General features: G+C 35.7%; 1 protein-coding gene across 1 annotated transcript in view; it reads left to right on the top strand.

The window, feature by feature from the left end:
* The window catches only part of NXPH1 (neurexophilin 1), a 294,535-nt gene extending 283,799 nt beyond the window's left edge, over positions 1-10,736 (top strand). The window contains exon 3 of the mRNA XM_069462218.1: positions 8,779-10,736. Within this exon, the coding sequence (XP_069318319.1) occupies positions 8,779-9,540 (762 nt within the window). The 3' untranslated portion in view covers positions 9,541-10,736. The remainder of the gene's footprint in view (positions 1-8,778) is intronic.
* The last annotated feature ends 11,276 nt before the right edge of the window (positions 10,737-22,012 follow it).

The raw sequence follows: 22,012 nt of genomic DNA, 5'->3' as shown, positions 1-22,012 counted from the left end.
AGTTGTGTCTTCCCTGAGCTATGATTGATGGAGCCTGGTGTTGCAGGTTGGATGTGCTTTTACCACTTTTTCATCTGGCCAAGGCATGATCCCAAATATTTATTCACTTATTATCAACAATTTTTTTATATAACTCAAATTACTACATCATCAGCCTTTGGCAAAATGATAAGAGGTCCATTCTGTCTACTAGACTTTATCTTTTCTTAGACAATGCCCCAACAGAACACTGGAGTTGCTCCACTCTGGTAGTTGAAGAGTCCCAGTCCACAGGACTTTTACAGCAGCGTGACGGGACTGTATTTCCAGGATCATTGCCCCCCTTCATATTTCTGGGTTGACTGTCTTGTTGTCCACTCTGTACCTGGTAAGCTCTGAGCAGTGTCCATGCACCATAACCTGATAAGAAAGAGATCCTAGAAGAATTTTTGAGCTGATCCAAGATCTAAATGTCACAGGGCTGATATTCTCCACAATTTATCTCCACAACTTCATTGACATGATTTCTTCCTATGTCTATTAAAAGATTTACAGATCAACTTCTGAGTAACCAGAGGATGTTGAGTTAGGTGTATTGTATCAAAAATATCAAAGTCATTGTTTCCTCAGGAATTTGGGCTCCTATTGGATAGGCTGTGCTATTGTTGCTATTAAGTATGTTTTCGTATACCACAGGTGGATAGGAGAATATGTGTACATATATATAGGTTGCTGAAAATAGGGCTGGAAGGTGAGTCAGTTTTTCCTCTTTTCGCCCATTCCATACAGATCTTAACCTTGTGTGACTTTAATAAGCTATAAACTTGTTCATTCACATTCACATAATAGCCTTGTTATGGACGGTCACTCATATTGACCTCCAATTCAGATAGAAAGAAGATATTCCTATGTATACAACATTTCTCTTTCCCTAAAAGATGTCTGGATTTACTGACAAATTCAAATTTTTATGGGTAATAAATGATTATGTAGAAGTGGCTGTGTTTTAGCAAAGACGTAGTCTTTCAATATGTTATTTTCAATGTCTTTGTTCATTATTATAACCATATAGGGGACCCTCACATAAGATACTTCTTACAAAATTTAAAAGGAAGTAATATAAAGTATTAATTGTTTTTTTTACTGGAATATTTTCACTTTGTTAGTGGAATGACATACAATTTATTAATGAAAAGCAACTTTTGCAATGTAAATCTGGGTAATATGTAATTATGTTTTTAAGAAATGGCTAAGTTCGGCCATGCAGACTAATAATTCTTAATTTTTCATCAATATTAATGTGTCTATATGTTAAAGCGTATGTGTATATATGTCCATTATATGTGTTGTGTGTGTATATATGTGTATGTGTGTGTGTATGTGTGTGTGTGTGTGTGTGTGTGGATATGTATGTGTGTGTGTGTGTATCTCACATCTTTTTTATCCATTTATCCTTCGATGAACACTTAGGTTGATTTCATATCTTGGCAATTGTGAATAATGCTACAATGAACATGGGAATGCAGATATCTCTTTGAGACACTGCTTTCATTTCCTTTGAATATACATCGAGAAGTGGGATTACTGGATAAAATGATAGTTCTATTTGTAGTTTTTGAAGAATCTCCCTACTTTTTTCCATCATGGCTATATCAATTTACAATCCCACCAACAGTACACAAGTGTTCCCTTTTCTCCACATTCTCACTAACATTTATTATTTGACTTTTTGATAATAGTCATCCTGACAGGTGTAAGGTGATATCTCATTGTGGTTTTGATTTATAGGAAATGATGTATTTTTGATGTATTAAAACATTAACCCATTTCTTCTGGCTTATCATGTATAATAAAGGTACCCTAGGTATTGTCAATGAAGTGAATGCTCTAAAATTGTAAGAGAGAAATCTCTGAGGGTCACTTGTCCTCCCCAAATCTTTATTATGAATCAATGAACTGTCCCTGTTGAAAAAGATGTTGATAAAAGTATAAACCATATAGGTTATGAATGCTTACTCTGTGCTAGGCACTCCCTCCACTAAGGTACACATGGCATGATATAGAAAGAACGTCCCTCAAAGAGCTTATAGTCCTCTGGAGAGAACTTTAAAAAAAGAGCCTAACACATCTAGAAAAATCTTCCTGCTTTTCTCTAAATTCGTTCAGAAAGGGAGCAGAGAAAGCATGGGCACATGTAACTCATCTTGCAAGGTTTCAGAATGCCTGATAGAGAAAATTCTAAAATTTTTGGAGACAGAAAAATAAAACAAAGCAAACTGAATTAAAAAATGAGTGACTATTATACCTAGTGTAAGTCTATGGCTAACAAAAAACATTTTTAGGCATGGACAATTCAGATAATTTATCCCATATGAACTCTTTTTAAAAAGAATCACACAAATCTATACACCCAGAAAAATGAAAATCCAACACAAGAGAGAGGAGAGTGGGATACTTGAAATAATAGTGAGCAGAGAAACCAAAGGAATCAAGGCTAAAAGAACAACTACATAACCTGGCTGTGAAAGAATGTAATAACTAAAGATCTATCACACAAAAGGTACACAAAAAGTAGAACTATGGCATAGTCATATTACAGAATTGTGCATTCCAGTTTAAAATAAAGATGACATATCTGGATATACTAACAGGTATGTGTCTGTCTCTAAGGTATCAAAATTCAAGTGGCTTCTTTTCAAATGCTTAGAATATTAGACTTTTACTTGGAATTTAAATCTTGCCCACACCTCCCTCCCCCAACCTTGGTTTCTACAATATTATTTTCCTTCTGATGTCTTCTTTTGTCTCTGCCCAGCCTGACTCCTGCCTGTCCTCAAAGTGTTGACATTTCTTAGACAGTGTCACCACCCTTCTTCATCACCATGTTCTATCTGCACAATACCATCTACTCATACTACAAAATTAATGTCACTGTCCCTCTCATGTCTCCAGACCTTCAGATCCATGTTACCGAGTTCCATTTGGAAGTCATTCCTCAGAGTGACTTGTAGGCACATCAGTGCTCAATGTCCCTTCGAGATTTAATTTTATTTTTTAGCTAACTTGTTACTTCTGTTTTCCTTACCGATGCAAGCAAACTCACTAATTCTCAACATTTTTATGTTTCTCTTTAGCCAATAAGTCATCAAGCCAAGTTAATCCCTCCTCTGAAATATCTCTTAGATCCATTCTTCCTCCTTTTCTCCACCACTGCCTTGATTCAGGCTCATTTCTTTCTCAAATGAAGTGTTGCCATTAATTATTTAACTACTGTCTCTTCCTTGAAGATCTCTCCCTACCAATCCAGTCTTCAATTTCCAATCATTGATTCTTCTAGAACTGGGATTATCTACTTAAAAATAAAGAAAAACAAAATGTAGTGATTCTCCATTACTTACACAAGTACGTTTAAATGCCTTATTGGGACCTTCACAATTTGGCCCCAGCCTATCTTCTGAAAGTTCTTTCTGCTTCTAGCAAGTTCTTCTGTTTCTCCTTCCTAGCAATGCTCCTGAAGTTTCAGAAGTAAGGAGCTATTTAATTTTTCACCTTCATTTATTTATCTTTAATTGACAAGTAAAAATTGTATATATTTATGATGTACAAATGATGTTGTGATATGTTATGATGCATGTATATGTTGTGGAATAGCTAAATCAGGCTATTTAACATGCATTATCTCCTATACTTATTTCTTTTGTGATGAAAACACTTAAAATCTACTCTCTCAGTATGATCTCGCTTACATGTGGAGTATAAAAAAGTTGAACTCACAGGAATAGAGAATGACATGGTGGTTACCAGAGACTGACAATAGGGGAGTGAAGAGATGTTTGTCAAAGGACAAAAAATTTCAGTTAGACAGCAAGGAACTATTTTCCAGTCTTACATTTGACATGTCCATTCTCAGCTCTGTGCTTTTGCACAGTGTGTTCTTTATGTTTGCAAGAACTCCTCTGGCCCATACTCTATCTGTGGAACTCCCAAGCCTCTTTTATCTCTCAGATCTAAGAATCATCTCTTCTGTTATATCTTCCCTACCTTTCAACTTTGACTATGACTCCTAGAAGGTTACCCATAGTGCTGGTCACATCACACTGTGATTGCCTTATTGATTGCCCCATTAGATTATAAACTTCTTGAGAGCCAGGACCAATGACATTTATCTTTGTATTTCTTTATTTAACTCAGTATTAGCAGAGTCTCACTATATAGCTATTGTGTTAATAAAACAAAATAAATCGGGCTTGTTAATATTGAACAGGTCTGGGGACTTTGCTAAGGACTCTTTCTGGTTTTTCATTGATTGATATGCTCTTTTAGACACCTCTCCTAACCTAAGTGAAGGGAAAGGAAGAGAGAATAAGAATCTTTAAGACAATGTTGATGGCGATTACAGATGAAAACTGCCTTGATTCTCTACCCAAGCTGGGATGTTCCAGAGAGGTTTCTTGACTGTCAGCACTACTCAAAGCCTTTCAAATCACACCACTGAAGGCAAATTAATTCACTGCATTTCGAAGCTGAGCTGTTTAATATCTGAACTTTCGCTCATCCTTCATTAACTTGAGTTTTACTATCTATTCAACCTACCATCTGTTTTAGGTAGTCACAGCATCACTTTCAAAAAATACGCTTTCTTTCTTTCGTTTTATTTTCTTTTTAACATTTTCATGTATGTTTTATTATTTAGAGTTCAATATATGTTTGTGGTTTTCTAAACATATATTTTAAAAAATTATTTTATTGTAGCATGAGCACAGAACATGAGATCTACCCTCCTAACAAATTTTTCAAATGTACAGTACAGTATTGTTGGCTATAGGTACAATGTTGTACAGCAGTTCTTTAGAATTTATTTCATCTCGCTTAACTGAAACTTTCCGTCCATTTATTCCTCATTTCCGCTTTCTTTCAGCTCCTGTCACACTTTCTTTTTTAATTGTTTGCTTTATGTTTATGGTTATGTTAAAGGGAGATTTCAAGATTCCTTTCTGCTTTCAAATCCTATTACAAGTTATTAATTTACATAAAATATTACCTAGTGAGATTCAAAGGTAAAAATATCTGATGATAGTAACAGCTAGTACTACTGACGTCGAATACTCACCATGTTTCTGATATTGTCCTTAGTGCTTTAAATGGAATATCCCACTTAATCCCTACAACAACCATGTGAGGGAGACGGGTATTACTCTCCTATCCCCTAGAAGAGAAAAACAGAAGCTTAAACAAGTTAAGTAACTCACCTGCATCAGGCAGCTGTCAAAGATCAGAGCCTGGACTGGCAGTCTGACTCCAGAGCGCACACTCATGATCCCTCCAGCTGTGGAGAGCATAATTTAGAACTAAACCATTTCTATTCTACTTGAAAATCAGAGGTTTGTTTGCCTGTCAGAGTCTTAGTATCCTTTTGGATAGATTGATTCTTCCTTCTTGAAATCATACTTCCCACTCCACGTTTTTCCTTTCAATCCCATATGCCATTGGTAAACTGAACTCTAAATCCCTTTTCTCCACCTTATTTGGGCTAATTTCATTACCGCTTCATGAGACACTGCATCATGAAAACATCCCAATACAGCCCCCCATGCTGAGGCTGAGACACCAGTGCTAACAACTACAAAATGTGTGTCTGCATTTATTCTTCTTGCCACCCAAACAATGGGAAATGATATAATTCCAAGCAAAAATCAGAGAAGAGGATATGCACTTTTTTAATACTTATATTTATAAGGCATAAAAATAGGAACTGTGATAAGGACAATGTTTATATAATTAGTCAAGCACAGACCTAGATGTTTAACCAATCAATTAGATTTCATTAAAGCAAATACACACAAAGAAACTCCCAAATCAAAAGATCTGTACCTCTCGTACTGATTAAGGTTAGTTTTTAATTTTGTATTATAGCTACTCTGTGCTATAGAAAAATAGTATATTTTAAAATGTACTTCATTCAGGGACTTAGTAGGAGAATTTTAATTGCTTTTTTAGTTGTATAATTATAATGAAACGATATTATATGCAACTACTTTGGATACGAGAGTAACAATTTCCCCATAGTGGACTGGCTTTATTATCAGGTAGAGAGGATAGATGAGAAATTTTATGCTTTTCCCATAAGAAAACTTGACCCTCCCAAAATAATATTTCCTTCTCAATTTCATTCTATTAGATTTTATTTAGTCCTTGTTAAAATATTAATTTTGCTAAAGCAATCACTGTGCTGTTATGCATACTGCTTGAATGTGATGCATTTCTAGAATAATGTTTTGGCATGAAGAGAATCTATAAACAAGAAACAGTTTGGGTGCAGGGGAAAAAAGAGAGACACCAAAGCAAGGGGTGAGCAAAAGTGAAGAAGTACCCAGAACTAAAAGAAAGTTGGCAACAAAGACAACCTTCTCTCAAGCCCCAGTATTTTCCCCAAGATCAGTAATGGCCCATCTGTTAATGGCATTTGACTCTACACCAGAGCGTTTGTTCATTTTGGGTAGGTGTTACTTTAAGATCAGTGACTGCAAACGTGAGGCTGGTCTCTGTTTCCCTTAGATGTGACTCTGCCCCTGCTATAATCTGTCCATTTTTTCTGGGCCTTATATTTGTCTAATTCTCCATTGATAAGTGTTTCTCTCTCTTTTATTAATTTCTGCACACAGTGGCCTTCTGCATGTTTTCATGAAGGCATTGCTATTGTCTTGGAGATCACACAAGAAGCAACTGGACTTAGGCTAGCAGCCTGAAATAATTGATAGAGCTTTTATGTCAGCCTATCCAAAGTTTCAGTCTTGGCTTTTTCAAGATGCTATCATGGGATGGAAACCATGATAAAACTTCATGTTATCTCAGATGCAATGAATTTGCTTGAGGATAAACTTGCAGGGTTTCTCCAGCAAATTACTGGGAAGAGATCAGCTTTGACTGGTATTCTTTTCAGGTGGGAATCGTTCTACCCCACTCACATTGTCTTAGTCTGAACTGGGCAAGGAAGAGACTATTTGCTCGCTTGCATGGAAAGCTCATTGATCCTGAGGTATTTGTGAAAAAGCAAGACTACAAGATCTAAGAGACTTTGTTCCAGTTTAGATTACCAAGGCACCCTGCATCGTGTCCCTGGAGGAACCTATTCCTTTGAGGTTCTAAGTACTTGGCTGGGCAATCCAGGGCAAAGCTACTCTCAGGCCAGACCTCCATATGTATCATTTGGTGGTCTTCTTTCTCTAATCGTCTTCAAACATCAGTTTGAGATTCACAATAATAGTTAATTTTTTTTGTCCCTTCCAATATGCTAGCTATTGTTCTAAAGATTATACATGTCTCAGCTCATTGAATCCTCACAACCCTGTGAGATATATAGCATTATTAACTTCATTTTATAGATGCAGGAAACTGAGATAGAAGGAGGTTAAATATTATAGCTTGACCAAGGGCACACAGCATGGACGTGGCAGACTGGAAGAGAATTCTGGGGAATCTGGCTCTTTCTTCAGGGATTGAGAGAATGTCCTTGCTGCACAAGTGGCTGAGTAAAAGGCTGTTTTCAGGCCATGTTTGTATCCTAACAAAAGGCCTGCACAGCTAAGTCTAGAGAGGGGTCCCCAAAATGCAGCTCTAACTCCTAGTGGGCCTGAATTTTTAAAAAATCTCTCTAGGAATCACCTTTAATTTTGTGAACAGTTTGGAAGGAGACTAGAACATTCAGTGGAGCTGCTGAGTGGGAATCAGGCTCGTATCTGAGACAGGACTCAGAACTCATTCTCAAGGTGCCTGGCAATAGAGGTTTATTGTGAAAGTTGGCTTTTTAATGGGCAACTGGGGACTTCCTTTAGCGGTCTTACCTTAGAACAGCCAGTCCACATCTTAAACGGTTTATCTGTATTAGCTGTTTTGGTTCCTAGGGGTCCTTGGCTGTGTTATGAGTCTTGAGTCCTCCAGGTCAGGATCAGAAGTCACTGCTTTATCTTCGGGACAATGGGGCCATTGTGGTGGCTGGGTTCTCTGAATCCCTGGCTTAGTGGGGGATAAAATTCTTTCCAAAGAGACAAGCCTGGGGTCCTTGCATAGGTTTCTCAATGTGACTCTCACAATCCTACCTGAAGTGACCTCTCTGTCATTGACTGCATGTTATTTGCTTCTCTAGATTGACAATTATAAATCATTGTATATTAGGTGTCTTCACTTATGTCCTTTTTCCTAGATCACATTGTAAGTCCCTTAAGATTAAAAAAATAGCTTATACAATACGTTCCTTGCTTATGATATTTTGTTTTGACCAGTTAAAATATACTGGAGTCTCTTTGCAAATCTAACTTTTCTAATATGACTGTGGTGTGGACAACCAAATAGTCAATAGGGTGTCAGTTGACATATTTCTGAGAATCATAAAGTTTTAAAGCATATGGTAATTGTGAAGTAGAAAAAGAACATGATGATTTATAAAATTTATTCAAAAGTGTTTGGATTTTGGTGCTTAGAACTTCAGTTAACTTTAAATTGGAATTCAGTTTGCTTTATTCATGCTGGATGAAATTTTCCTACATTCGTCAATGGTTTTATATAGATCTTCAGGTCACGTTTAGTGGTTTTTATCCACTTACATCTCTCCTCTTCTATTGTTTCATAAAAATAGGTGGCATTTTATCACATCTTAATAAATATTGGCCAGTTGCTAAAGGTGCTTTTGTTAAAAAGTATCATCATTTAATTCTGAGTTTCTACATAAGGGCTTGGATCCATGTGTTGGATGTTCTTTCCAAATGCAGAACTGTAAACAGCATTTTTCTGTTCTGTTTTCAGGTCACATGTGCCAATTTAACAAATGGTGGAAAATCAGAACTTCTGAAATCAGGAAGCAGCAAATCCACACTAAAGCATATATGGACAGAAAGCAGCAAAGACTTGTCTATCAGCCGGCTCCTGTCACAGACTTTTCGTGGCAAAGAAAATGATACAGATTTGGATCTGAGATATGACACCCCAGAACCTTATTCTGAGCAAGACCTCTGGGACTGGCTGAGGAACTCCACAGACCTTCAAGAGCCTCGGCCCAGGGCCAAGAGAAGGCCCATTGTTAAGACGGGCAAGTTTAAGAAAATGTTTGGATGGGGTGATTTTCATTCCAACATCAAAACAGTGAAGCTAAATCTGTTGATAACTGGGAAAATTGTAGATCATGGCAATGGGACATTTAGTGTTTATTTCAGGCATAATTCCACTGGTCAAGGGAATGTATCTGTCAGCTTGGTGCCCCCTACAAAAATCGTGGAATTCGACTTGGCACAACAAACCGTGATTGATGCCAAAGATTCCAAGTCTTTTAATTGTCGCATTGAATATGAAAAGGTTGACAAGGCTACCAAGAACACTCTCTGCAACTATGACCCTTCAAAAACCTGTTACCAGGAGCAGACCCAAAGTCATGTATCCTGGCTCTGCTCCAAGCCCTTTAAGGTGATCTGTATTTACATTTCCTTTTATAGTACAGATTATAAACTAGTACAGAAAGTGTGCCCCGACTACAACTATCACAGCGACACACCTTACTTCCCCTCGGGATGAGGATGAACATGTGGGTGAGACTGAAGCCTGAGGAATTAAAGGTCATATGACAGGGCTGTTACCTCAAAGAAGAAGGTCACATCTGTTGCCTGGAATGTGTCTACACTGCTGCTCTTGTCAACTGGCTGCAAATACGCTAGTGGAAAACAATCTGATGTAATTTCTGCCCAGTCAGCTTCATCTCTTAGTATAGTTGTAAATCACCACAGATTTTAAAGCCACACTTAAAGACATGCTCTTACATATAGAGGTACACAAACACACCCTCATGCACATTTCAGCTTGCATCTGTCATGATTCCTGTTGAGAGGGCTTTCATTGTCTGACTCATAACGGTTCAGGATAAACTATCATCAAACAAAAGGATTAACTAGAAAGAGAATGTTTCTAACACTCGCTGTTATGGAAATCTCTTTTAAAGTCTTGAGTACATGCTAATCAATAATCCCCAGTCATGCATTCCTACTGCTTGGAGTAGCTGTACTGGTAAATACTACTGTAGGAGTATATGCTTGTTCAAATGGAAAAATGTGTCTTTAGAGCTCAGTATTTTTTATTTTATGAACACAGCAAAGTGTAGTAACTTTTTTCCAGCGTACAGTAGGCACATTCAAGGTGATACAAGATGGCTCTTGTTTTCTATGGAGGGAGCCTGTTCTCAGTAAAGATGAGCAAACATTTGAAATTTACATGTGGGCAGACGTTGGGATTACAACTCTCATCGGATCATTGGACTTTTGTGAAGTGGAGACCAGCTAAAGCTTCTTAAAACAAGTTCTGATCATTAAATAAGAAGGGAAATGCCTGGCAGACACCATGTAAGTTATAAGTGTCTGTCTTATCTTTACTACACATATTGTAACAAATTCAATATCCTAGTCTTCATTTGTATGAATGGTTTGTATTGTACATAGTTTAACCAAGTGTTATTTGAGCTGCTTATTAATATTAACTTGTACTTGTCTCTCTGCTTGTTATTGGTTAAAAAAGACAAAAAGGATATAAGGAATCCATTTTATCAATGTAGCCGTGAACTCCATTAAGAAGAAAAACTTAATGTACAAAGCATTTATTCAGCTCAAGTATTGTTGAAAGCTATACATATACAACATTACAGTCTGTCTGTATTTAGATATTTTATTTCTGGATAAAATGAAATGTACATAAAAAATAAAACACTTAAAGTTGAGTTTCAATATGTACTTGTGTAAGATGGTGATTTAAATGGTTCTGACAAGAAGAATGTTCTGGAATACAGTCATGGCTTTGCATCTCATGTCGTTAAATTTGTACAGAACTATTTAACTGCTATCAGTTGCCTGATCAAAATAACTTAAGAATTTCAAACTCAAGCCCAGGGAATAATTGTGGCACACAACACTGCATACATTTTTGGTTTATTGTCAGACTCGTTATTTAAGAATACCCAAAATCAATGAATATAAGGAGATAAAGGAGATAATTGAGGTCTCAAATTAATTTTAAATAGTAGATTTTTTTCTTGTTTAGTCTTTATTTAGCAAGAGAGTTGACGTGAAGGCATTGCTTTTTCTTTAAAAGAAAGTAAAGTTGTCTGCAGATTGTGGCTAAATTTTTCTGATGCTATTGTAATGATTCAACTCAAATATAAAAATTGTGATAGCAGTGAAGGGTTCAATTTATCTATAGCAGATGAACCAACTTACTTATGTAGCATTGTTTATGGACATTAATTTTCTTTTTAAAAAAGTAATTGCTGTACACAATCCCAGGAAACTAAACAGATGAAGAAACATATAAGTAACCCATTTTTAAAACCATGAATTGGGGATTGGAATATGAAGAATTTCAAAGGTTAACCAAAGAAGCCAAATTAAGAACACTAATCTATTATCATCTTCCCCTCATGTTACTTAGGAATAAGTCTGTTTAACAGAAGTACTACAAGAAAAACAATAAGACAGAGTTCTAAAGTGAGAACTCAATAAATTATTTGACTAAAGAGAGTCCTCAACTGCAAGTCAAACACACATCATTCTGTTAAATGTCCATCTCTTGAAATCCTCCAATATGTAATGTCTAGACAACCATTTATCTCAATATATTAATTAATTTGCCATGGAATTTAGAAGCTGATGTTAGAACAGACTCTCTCTGGCTCAACAGTCAATAAGAGCTTTACGAGTTTCGGCTGTTGGACATATTTGCCACAGATACATCTTGTCATGCTCAGGTTTATTTATCAAAGTGATCACTTAGAAGTTAGTTGGCTCTTAGCAAACAAGAAACTGAGAAAGGGAAAATCAATTTTTATTTAGGATCATTTGATTAGTGGACTGTGACTTTCACTGTGTGGTCTAATCTGTCCGTTTGTAATCCAAAATTCAAGACAGGATAAAAATATGCTTTGATCTCTACCCCTCTACCCTGCTCTCTAAGCTCCCTATCAAATGTGGCTTCTACATTTTAATTAACATAAAAAATACAGCTACCTAAGTAACACACAATGAATTGAATTATTTTTCTGTTGTTTTCTTTAGAAGAAAAACATGAGAAGAATAAAACATGTAGCAAACTTTCAATGAGAATTTTAACTTAAAATAATCAAATTTCAGGACCCCTTTTCTGGGCCTGTAGATGCTTATTCCAAATTCCCATATCCTCAACACCTCCATCTATAATATAGAAAAATTATCATGATGTAGAATTTTGATTCAAAAGAAAATGTACTTGTATCCAATATACTCTTCCTCTCTTAGACAAGGAAGTGGGTCAATGAAGATGATCTTTATGAAGGTTCAAAGATTCAGATTAAAACCTTTATTAGACCAACTTGTTGCTTCAACAAACTGGTTAAGTTTTAACTATGCTAGAAAATGCATTTGTTGTTTGGAAAAAACAAACTTTAAGCAGCACTAAGGAAACAACCTTCTCTAGAATCTTAAATATTATTCCATGACTTCGCTAAAATATGGAAAAAAAACTTTCCCGGTGGAAGCAGATAGCATCTGATGCAAACATGAGTTTGCCATCGCCTATTGTTCTTTTCAAAAACATTTTAGTAAAATCAAAATTATTATGACTAAATGATTATGGTAGCTTCTTGCCTCATGGAAAAAAAATGATACAAGTTACTGGCTTATCTATTAATGATAAAAGCAATGAATTGTCAGAGTATGGTCTCACTTGGACATTTTTGGGTCCGGGGCTAATGGGAGAATTTCTCCACATGAGCAGAAGGGACATAACTGTTAATGGCACATACTAAAGTTCTGGAAGTGATTATTCTGAAAGTAACTGAGATACTTGTTAAATTTAAAACTGTGGACTGGGAATCTTCAGGTTCCGACATTTCAGCAATAAACTGTAAGCCATATTTTTGCACAGAATAGATTAAAAAAAATCATGAGAAGCCTGAGAAAGTGTTTTTCTTTTCTCTTTTTCTCACTGCTTTACATGTAAGAAGCAGCTTAACCAATATAAACGGCTCTTTGGCAAAGCAATTTGCAACTCCCCCATCAACTTTGAATGCCAAGTTTTAGCCTGGAGCAAATTCGAATGGCTGTGTTTATAAACCTTTGAAAGACTTGGTAGATGTACCAATTTCAGACATTTATTTATTTGTTTATTCAACTATCAATCTATTTATCTACTTTCTATTATTATTTATCTTATATTTTTATTCAAATAAAATACATTAAAAAATTAAAAATTAAATCACATTAATGTGCATAAACATGATTACTATTTACCTAGTTTGTAGGTGACAAAAATTGGGTACATTTGTAGCCTGAATTAAATCCTGAAAAGCCGATTGCTAGGTCAGGCTTTTCTCAGGAGTCCCATGCATATGTCAAAGAATGATTGCTGGGGCTGGATACAGAAGGGAAACAATTTAAAATTGCAATGTATCATTGAGTTGTATATGCACTGATATGAAAAATATTTTTAAGTAAAAATTTTATAATTTCTTTTTACTAGGATGCAAAAGAACAGAAATTTCACAATGAAAGAGTTTTAATTTGGATTTGTTATGTGAGCAAAGTCTAAACAGCCTTCAATTAGGAGACTATTAGTGCTAATAACAGCTATACAAGTGTCCCAAGTTTGACCAAAATAACTTTGATATTTATAACTCTGCACTTGCAGGAATATGCCTTTTATTACTGTTGGTTTATGGAATGACTCTAAAGCTCCTGGATGTGATGGCTTCAGATGGCTTAGAGACTTTCTGCCAGTGACTGGAGTTGATGTTGCCATTGGAGGCCAGGTGTTGTTTCCCCAGAGTCTAACCAGCGAGGTAGACATACCACCCTGTCCACATCCCTACCTGGCAGGCTATATTTGTTTTCTAATCCTATGCCAGGGTTTCAAAGGAACTACAATGTGATTGCTCTCTGATGATCAGATTCCTCCACTCAAACACAGGAGTAAACTTGGCTCCGTGATTGTGATTATTTAAAAAAATGATGCAAGTTGTCAGAATGCAGCTATCACTGAATGAGCATTTATTTATTTATTTATTTAGAGATAGCGTTTTACTCTGTCTCCCAAGCTGTAGTGCAGTGGCATGATAATAGCTCACTACAGGCTCGAACTCTGCTCAAGTAATCCTCCTGCCTCAGCCTCCTGAGTAACTGAGATTACAGGCATGAGCCATTGTGCCTGGCCAGTAAGGATTTTTTTAAAATTAAAATTTGTGCCATTGGTTCTGTTACTGCCAAAATGCACCCTGTCAATTTTCTGAAGTCCAGTTTTTTCACCCAAATTAATTTTTTTTGGCATTTTATAAAAGTTTTTAGTAGAAAGCATGGTCAAGTGACATCTTCTAAGTGGGTTAAACATATTTCACCAACTTTTTGAGAGAGATTAGCAGCTGCTATTCTCTTTTACTACTCCCCTCACCCAAAAGAGAAAGGGTCGAAAGTCTATGATAATAACTAATATTTATTGAACACTTAAAGATGAGCCATTTCCTGTGCGAAGCCATTTCCATGTGTTCCCTGCTATACGTATCACGACTCTATGAGGTGGGCGTTCTTATGCCTGTGTTGTAAGAGGAGACCAATGCTTAGAAACATGAAGTAAACTGTCTGCAGGAGCACAGCTCTTAAGTGATAGATCTAGGAGTCAAATCCTATCTCCAGACTTCAGAGACTGATGTCTTAAACTGTTATTCCTCTCTGTTATCCTACTTTTTAAAAATATTTCAAATTGTATTGAAAAAACTTCTACACAAGATTAGTGCATTTAATATGAACATAAGCATAGTATCATTATATAGAAAAGACATAATTCATTTAGCCCATTTATAATAATAATAATTATTATTATCTTAGCTGTTTGCTGTTTCTCTCAGTTGCTCAGGACCCCTCAGAGTCCTGTGGCAAATTCCAGCCCTGGTCCCACTAGGGCAGAAGCCAGCTCTGCAGTGTGGCTGCACGTGCAGATCCACTACTGTGGCAGCCAGTATTGCTCCCCAAACCACTTTTCGTGAAATCATTTTTGATTTTGTGCCAGAGATGCCTTTGAGCTTGATAAATATGAAAGTTGTAGGTCAGGGATGAATGGAGCTATAATGTAATTCTGAATTACCCCAGATTCCTGCATGGGAATCTAGTTTCAGGGAAATACTATTGCACGTTTAGGAAACTTTCAACAATGTGACTTCAGTCTTCCTCAAAAATGACTCAAGTAATTTTAATGTGGATTTTATTCAATTCTTTTTATGTCATTTCATAATGCATCTTTCTGCCCTTCTGCATAGGCTTTGAATTGGGTTTTCTCAGAGGCAAAACAAAAATGCATAAAGGTATTTTCCGAGTAAAGCTTAAGTAGGTGGGGAGATTTGAAAGGATTGCTCAATCTTCTCTTCTATGTTTCATTTTTCTTGCTTGAAAGGTCTTATTCTTTAAAAGCAAAGCATATGTGCCAAAAATGGTAACCATTTGCTTGCTTTACTCTCTCAAGTTTCTCAGAAACCCAGCTCTATACACAAAAACAGGAATTGGAACACACTTAATGCTTCTGACTGTTGTTCTCTGGTCCTCTGATTGTGACAGTGATTCTTGCACTCACTTTTTTCCCACCTGCTCATGTTTTGCTCATGTATAAAATTAATATTCTCTAAGAAAACCATAAGTGTGAAGGCAAGTTGTACTTTATTGTTTAAGCTGGAATCATACTCAAATTCTACCATGTTATAAAAAATCTATGAACTCTCCATTACTAACTGAGCATAATCACCTTTTCACGTATTCCTAAAATTTTAGAGAAAATTGAATTTATTATTAAAATAATATGTGCTCAAGTCTAAAAGTATTTATAATGTTTTACACTATATAAGTTAGAAAGCACTAGAGGATCAGTTGAGTTTAAACTGTTGTTCTTTCTTTAGTTAACGGGAGTTTTGTTTTGCTTTGGTCTGGTATCTGTCAGGTATTATTCACGCAATTATTATCAGTGGGACCTTTTGAAGGATGGGTAGCCCACCCCCATACACACATTTACTTCTTTGTACCATGTGAGCCTCCTCTGACTTAGGCAACTTCAGTTTTTAACATTCAGGACTCTTTTGTAGCAGAGCCAGGAAACAAAGAGTGTAATTCTTGATGAAGTTATGTTTGAAAATTTGGCAGAGCTAATGATTTTGACCAAAAAAAATTTTCCATGTGTTGCTTTGTTCTCTTTTAGCCTGAGTAATGTATATCTAAAGGAAGGATTGAAGCCTGAGGGCACACACTCTATATCATATCTGATAGAGTTTGTGAAAAAAGTTAAGATCATATAGGTCCAGTTCTTCCTCTTTCATTACCCCCACTCAGATTGGGTGTTCCTTATTCACACTATGAAGAAAAGGAATTCACCAGTGGACGCAAGATTACGAACGCCAGTGTGTCCCTGGGAAAGTGCCTTGTGCTCTTGGGGCTTGGAGGTCTGAGACCAGAAGGTACTTGCTTCTGGAATGGAATCTGGGGAAACAGCAAGCATTGCAACAGAGTTGAGACAGCTATATGGAGTATGTAGGCCATTGGGAATGGGATGTGAAAAGTCTCATGAGCGTAGCAGAACCTTCTCTATTGTAGCAAAGAGTGACATAAATTGGGCACAGCCTAGAGTACCCACCAGGCCTTGAGGTAGGGACAAAGAGTTTGCAGGCTCAATCTTTCAGACTTGATTGCTGCAGATTGGATGGGATGTGAGTGTCTGGGAGGCCAGTGTGGGCTGATGATGAATGACAATCAGGTGTTATCTTCTGCCAACACTATGGCATAATATAGGCCCTGGGAAAGTTTTATGCAACCTTTGAAACAGGTTGGGAGAACCACCACATAGACTGAAATTGAGTTCGATTGGCTGAGATTTTAGTGTTCTGCATATGGCAGAATTTAGGTTTAATATAAAAAGTTAAGTTATAGAAAGGTAAAGTTACATTTTTCCTCAATTGGTTATGTGACTTGAAATTAACAGCAGCTAGATATTATTTCATTCATTTGATGGAATTTATTGTTCTATTAATAAAGTTTATGGAAAGTGCAGTGCTATTGCACTGTGAAACAGAGAGGCTTTAATACAGAGATACCTATATTGAAGGGCAAAGTAGTTTATCAAAATACAGAGAGGATTTGTGACCTTTGCTTTCTATCCAGTGGAAGTTCATAATTTTATGTTGGCTTAAAGAACCATCGTAAATAATGGTTTCAGATTCAAGGGATAATTATAGAGCTACAAAGGAGATGGGTAGATGGTAAATAATGTTTTCAAGTCACATCTTCAATCATTCTTCCTTTTGCCCCTTTTTCAGTTACATTTTTACAGTTTGTGGATAAGTTTAGAACTTAGTTCCAAATGCTGGCACACTGAAAGGAACAGAATTTTTAGGAAATCTTATAGACTCTTGGCTATGGGAGATGCATTGCAGTGGGAATAGGACTCAACCTAACACATCAGGCTACAAGTCTGACACTCTTTCCATTGGGCCTTAGCTACACTTTCTCCACTTTCTCTGAGAGGTCCTAACTTGCATATTTGTAGAATCATGATTCTATACTAGAGTCATGGTTTGCATGTATGTTCCAAATATCCCTAAATTTCCACACAGGTGCCTCCTGGGCCTCTGGAGTAGGACGTGAAGTAGCCTGAGAAGGGGATGGTACTAAGTTATCTATGTAACTTTCTCCCTTAGTATTCATGTATTCATTTAATGTATTTACTGAATGCCCACTGTGTGTTATACACCAGTGTAGGTCCTAATGATATACCAGTGAGCAATATGAAGTCTCTGACTTTATGGAGCTTAGAATCTAGCGGGAGAAGGCACCACCATTAAATAAACACCTTGTATGTCTGGTGGTAATAAGGACTATGAAGACAAATGAAACAGAGCGGGGATGTGGCCCTGAAACTTTCCTATCATTCCTTAATTTTTAGCTTTTGAAATACTACAAATTTAATAAACTCATCTTTGCTTGATTAAAAAAATCAATGTGACAATTCTCATAATATAAGTTTTTGTAAGAGTTTCTCCTTTTTTAAAAAAAATATTGGTAGTTTGGAAAGGTGACTCTTCTATTCTATGGTGACATTCCAGGGAGGTGAGGGAGTCATAAGTCATAAGGATATCTAGGACAAGAGCATTCCAAGGACAGGGCAAAGCAATTGTAAATGCCTGACTCAGAGGTTTGCCTGGTGTGCTTTTGAGGAAAGGCAAAAAGACACGAAGAGTACATGGGCAGAGTGAGAAAATGATCTAAGAAAAGAAGCAGAATTTTAGCTTTACTTATGAATGCTAAAGGAATTTTCAGAGAGTTTTGAGCAAATAATTGCTATGATGTGATTTACCTTTTAAAAAGAACACTTTGCACTGTGGAGAATGAATTGTAAGGGAGTAAGCAGGGTGGATGCAGGGAGGACAGGTATGGAGCTACCATGATAATACAGATGAGAGATGAAGATGACTCAGATTCAGGCCATGATGGTAGCAATGTTGGTAGTGAGAAATGATTAGATCCTTGCTATATTAATAACAAAAGAGGAGCCTAGGATTTACTGGTGGGCTGGCCATGATGTGGGAAGAGAGGAGTCAATGATGCCTTGTTTATTTTTTACATTCAGGTTACATATAAAGATAGATGCTTTATAAAAACAAATATTTTAAAACCTGCTTAGAAATTTTCTGAAGGTTACAAATGTGCATGTATCATTTGATCTCTATTCTAATACCTTTCGTCCATCTCTTTGGAATCCATGGAAGAAAAAGGAATTAATTTTATATTTTGAAAACATAAAAATCTGAGTTCATAGTTCTTTTCTTTAGATGTCACTTTTTAAAAATATATAAAGCTTTATCCAAATACCATGCAGAGTAAAAATATTTAAAAAATATATAAAGAACTCTTCTACGCTTTATAGAACTTACCTTACATTGATCCATTGTTGAAAATTTGAGAAAAAATTACTATCACATAAACTAGAAGCAAAAAGTAAAAAGAAGAATGGAACATGTAGATTTCTTTATGTTTTAATTTTAGCACATTATTTCTAATTCATGTCTAAGTAGAACTAAATATAATATGCTAACATAGCAAGGGTTCTAAAGTTCACTTTTATGAGGCCAAAAAACTCTCCAAATTGTACATATATCCTTTTTTCTTGGAAGAGAGATTGTATTTTCCAACACATTTACAAAAGAATTATTAAAAGTAAAAAATTTTAAGAACAATTAAAATGTTATGATTAAGGAATTATAAAATGATGGATGGGACCAAAGCTACCAGTTAATTAGCTAAATCGATAAAGGAAAATTTGAAATATTTATGAAGTACAACTTTAAAAGTATATCTATTTTATACTTAACCATCTGCAATTTTTAAAATTCTTTTTGATGTGGATGGACAGTTATTTTTATATACTTTTAAACTTCTGAATAAAATTTAAATAAAATAATAATTTAAACTTTGAAAATATTACCTAATCCTAAAATGCCTGGAAATATATTTAGGGCATACTTTAAAATCAGTTGTTGACACCATAATTATTTGTTAAGCTACAAAACCTTTTCAAAATTTGTGAGTACTAACATTTGACTTGAACTTAAGTTCCTCTGAAATGTGCAATCAAAACTCTGACAACCAGGAAAGAAGCTATAAATCACAAAATGGAAAGGCAATAATAATCCATATGGCTAGAAAAAATTAAATAATGTGTAATTGGGTTTGTCATTGTGCCCTGGCTAATACATTTAATCTATACTGATGTACCGCAGTGGGAAAATTATTTCAAAAGTACTGTGCTTGGAGATTAAGTATGCAGAATTGATATTTATTTAGAAATGTAAATATATGTGGTGGTTGAATAGGCAGTTATAGGCATCAGTTGATACTGACTCTTCTCATATTGTTGTTTTAAAACAAAACAAAACCATGACAAATCTAATTGTTTTATTTCACATATGGAAATTTTTACTCATTCTCTTAGGCCTCTGGGATAACATTTAGTGTTCTTCTGTTGCAGAATAATAGTTTGATAGCTGTAACAGTTAAGCGTCTTAAATACTATAATATATTTATCCCTAAATATGTTACTGCTAATGAATGATCCTGAAGAAGATGTAGTTCTATACCAAATAAAGATCATAGCAGGAAAGAATAATTGGAACATTTCTAAACTGTGTTTCTCTTGTTCTTCTCTTTACATTGACGTGTATTTAATTTGATGATAAAATTTCATTTTCAGCATATTTGAATGGCACATACCCAACTATCAAATTAGTGGTCAGTTCCTTGGGCTTACATCTTTATAGTCATAAAAGTTGTGCTAGTCTTGAAAGCAAAATGAAAACAAAAGTAGAAAGGGTGGTGGCTCACTGCTGTAATCCTAGCACTTAGGGAGGCCAAGGCAGGAAGATTGCTTGAGGCCAGGAGTTTGCGGCTGCAGTGAGCTCTGATTGCACCACTGCACTCTTCTAGCCCAGGCCACAGAGCCGGTCCCCATTTCTAAAAAAAAAATAAATAAATAAATAAAATTAAAAATAATATTAAAAAAATGGTTACTTTTAACAAAAAAGTATAAAGGATCCAAAGTTGTCGTTAACTCCAACATCTATATGCTTAAAATTTCTGAATCAGCAATTTATCTTCAGTTGTCCAGTGTTCTCTTCCAGTATAGCTCTAGCAGACATGGACAGTGTCCAGTCTATGTCTCTGCTCTCCTTACTATTTCAGTCCACATTAGCTCATCTTCCAACTGCCAACACATGCATTTCTTTTCCTGAAGCCTTTCTCTGCCCCTGGAGCCTGCTTTGTCTGGACAGCAGGACAGAAGTGCCCAGGAATTAATGCTTTGCAGACACCCCAAAACAGGTTTCCAGCAGTGACCAGAAGGCCTCCACCAATGATCTCAAATGGCATAACCTCGATGTGTGTGTTGTATACTGGTTCACCAAATCCCACAGTAGTAACTTGCTTGATGGTATGCATTTTACTGAATATCTTCTTTTTTCTTCCTCATTTCTCCACTTCCTCACTTCTCCACTCCATTTTTGTTGCCTCTTATAATCACCTCCAGTGCAAATTATTTTCATTCAAATCTTTATCTCAGGAAATACTTCTAGGGGAATCCACACTATGACAAACATAGATTGAAAAACTTTTATTTGATGGTAATATTTGCTTTCCATCATAAATGTAAAATAAAATCTTTTGTGAATGTAGATTTTAAATCACATTTATTGAGGTATAATTACATACAATAAAGTGCAATCATTTTAGGTGTACAGTTCAATAAATTTGTATACAAGATAATTGCCACCATTACAACAAGGTATAGAACATCTCCATCACTCTAAAAATTGAGTCAATCCCCCTCCACACTCAATCTGACCTCTCTCACTATAGATTAGTTTTTCTTAGTCTAGAATTTTACATAGAATGAATCATAGAATATGCACTCTTTTTGTCTGGCTTCTTTTGTTCTAAATTATGTTTTTGAGATTTATTCATTGTTTGTTCTATGAAGCAATAGTTTTTATTTTATTGACAGGTAGTATTCCATTGGATAGAAATACTACAATTTGTGTATCTATTTACTTGTTGGACATTTGAGTTGCTTTCAGTTTTGGGCTATTATAAATAAAGCTGCTTTGACTCTTGTGAATAAGACTTTGTGTGGACCTATACTTTATTTCTTTCGGGTAAATATCTAAGAATGAAATTCTGGGTTGTATAATAAGGGTATGTTTACCCTTAAGAAATAAACAGGTTTGCAAGGTATTTTTATACATTTTACATTCCCACTAATGGTCTATGAGAATTACAGTTGCCCTTTGGCCTTCCAATATGACGTCAATCTTTTTAAACCTTAGCCAACCTAGTAGGTATATAATATTAATGACATCTCGTGATTTTAATTTGTATTTTCCTCATGATTGATAATGCTAGACATCTTTCCAGATGCTTATTGGCATATCTTCTTTTTGCAAAGTGTCTGTTAAAAT

Source organism: Eulemur rufifrons, chromosome 29 (genome assembly GCF_041146395.1).
Source record: "Eulemur rufifrons isolate Redbay chromosome 29, OSU_ERuf_1, whole genome shotgun sequence".
In the NCBI taxonomy this organism is placed as follows: Eukaryota; Metazoa; Chordata; class Mammalia; order Primates; family Lemuridae; genus Eulemur; species Eulemur rufifrons.
The sequence above is the reverse complement of the archived record's forward strand: the minus strand, read 5'-3'. Positions and strand labels throughout refer to the sequence as shown.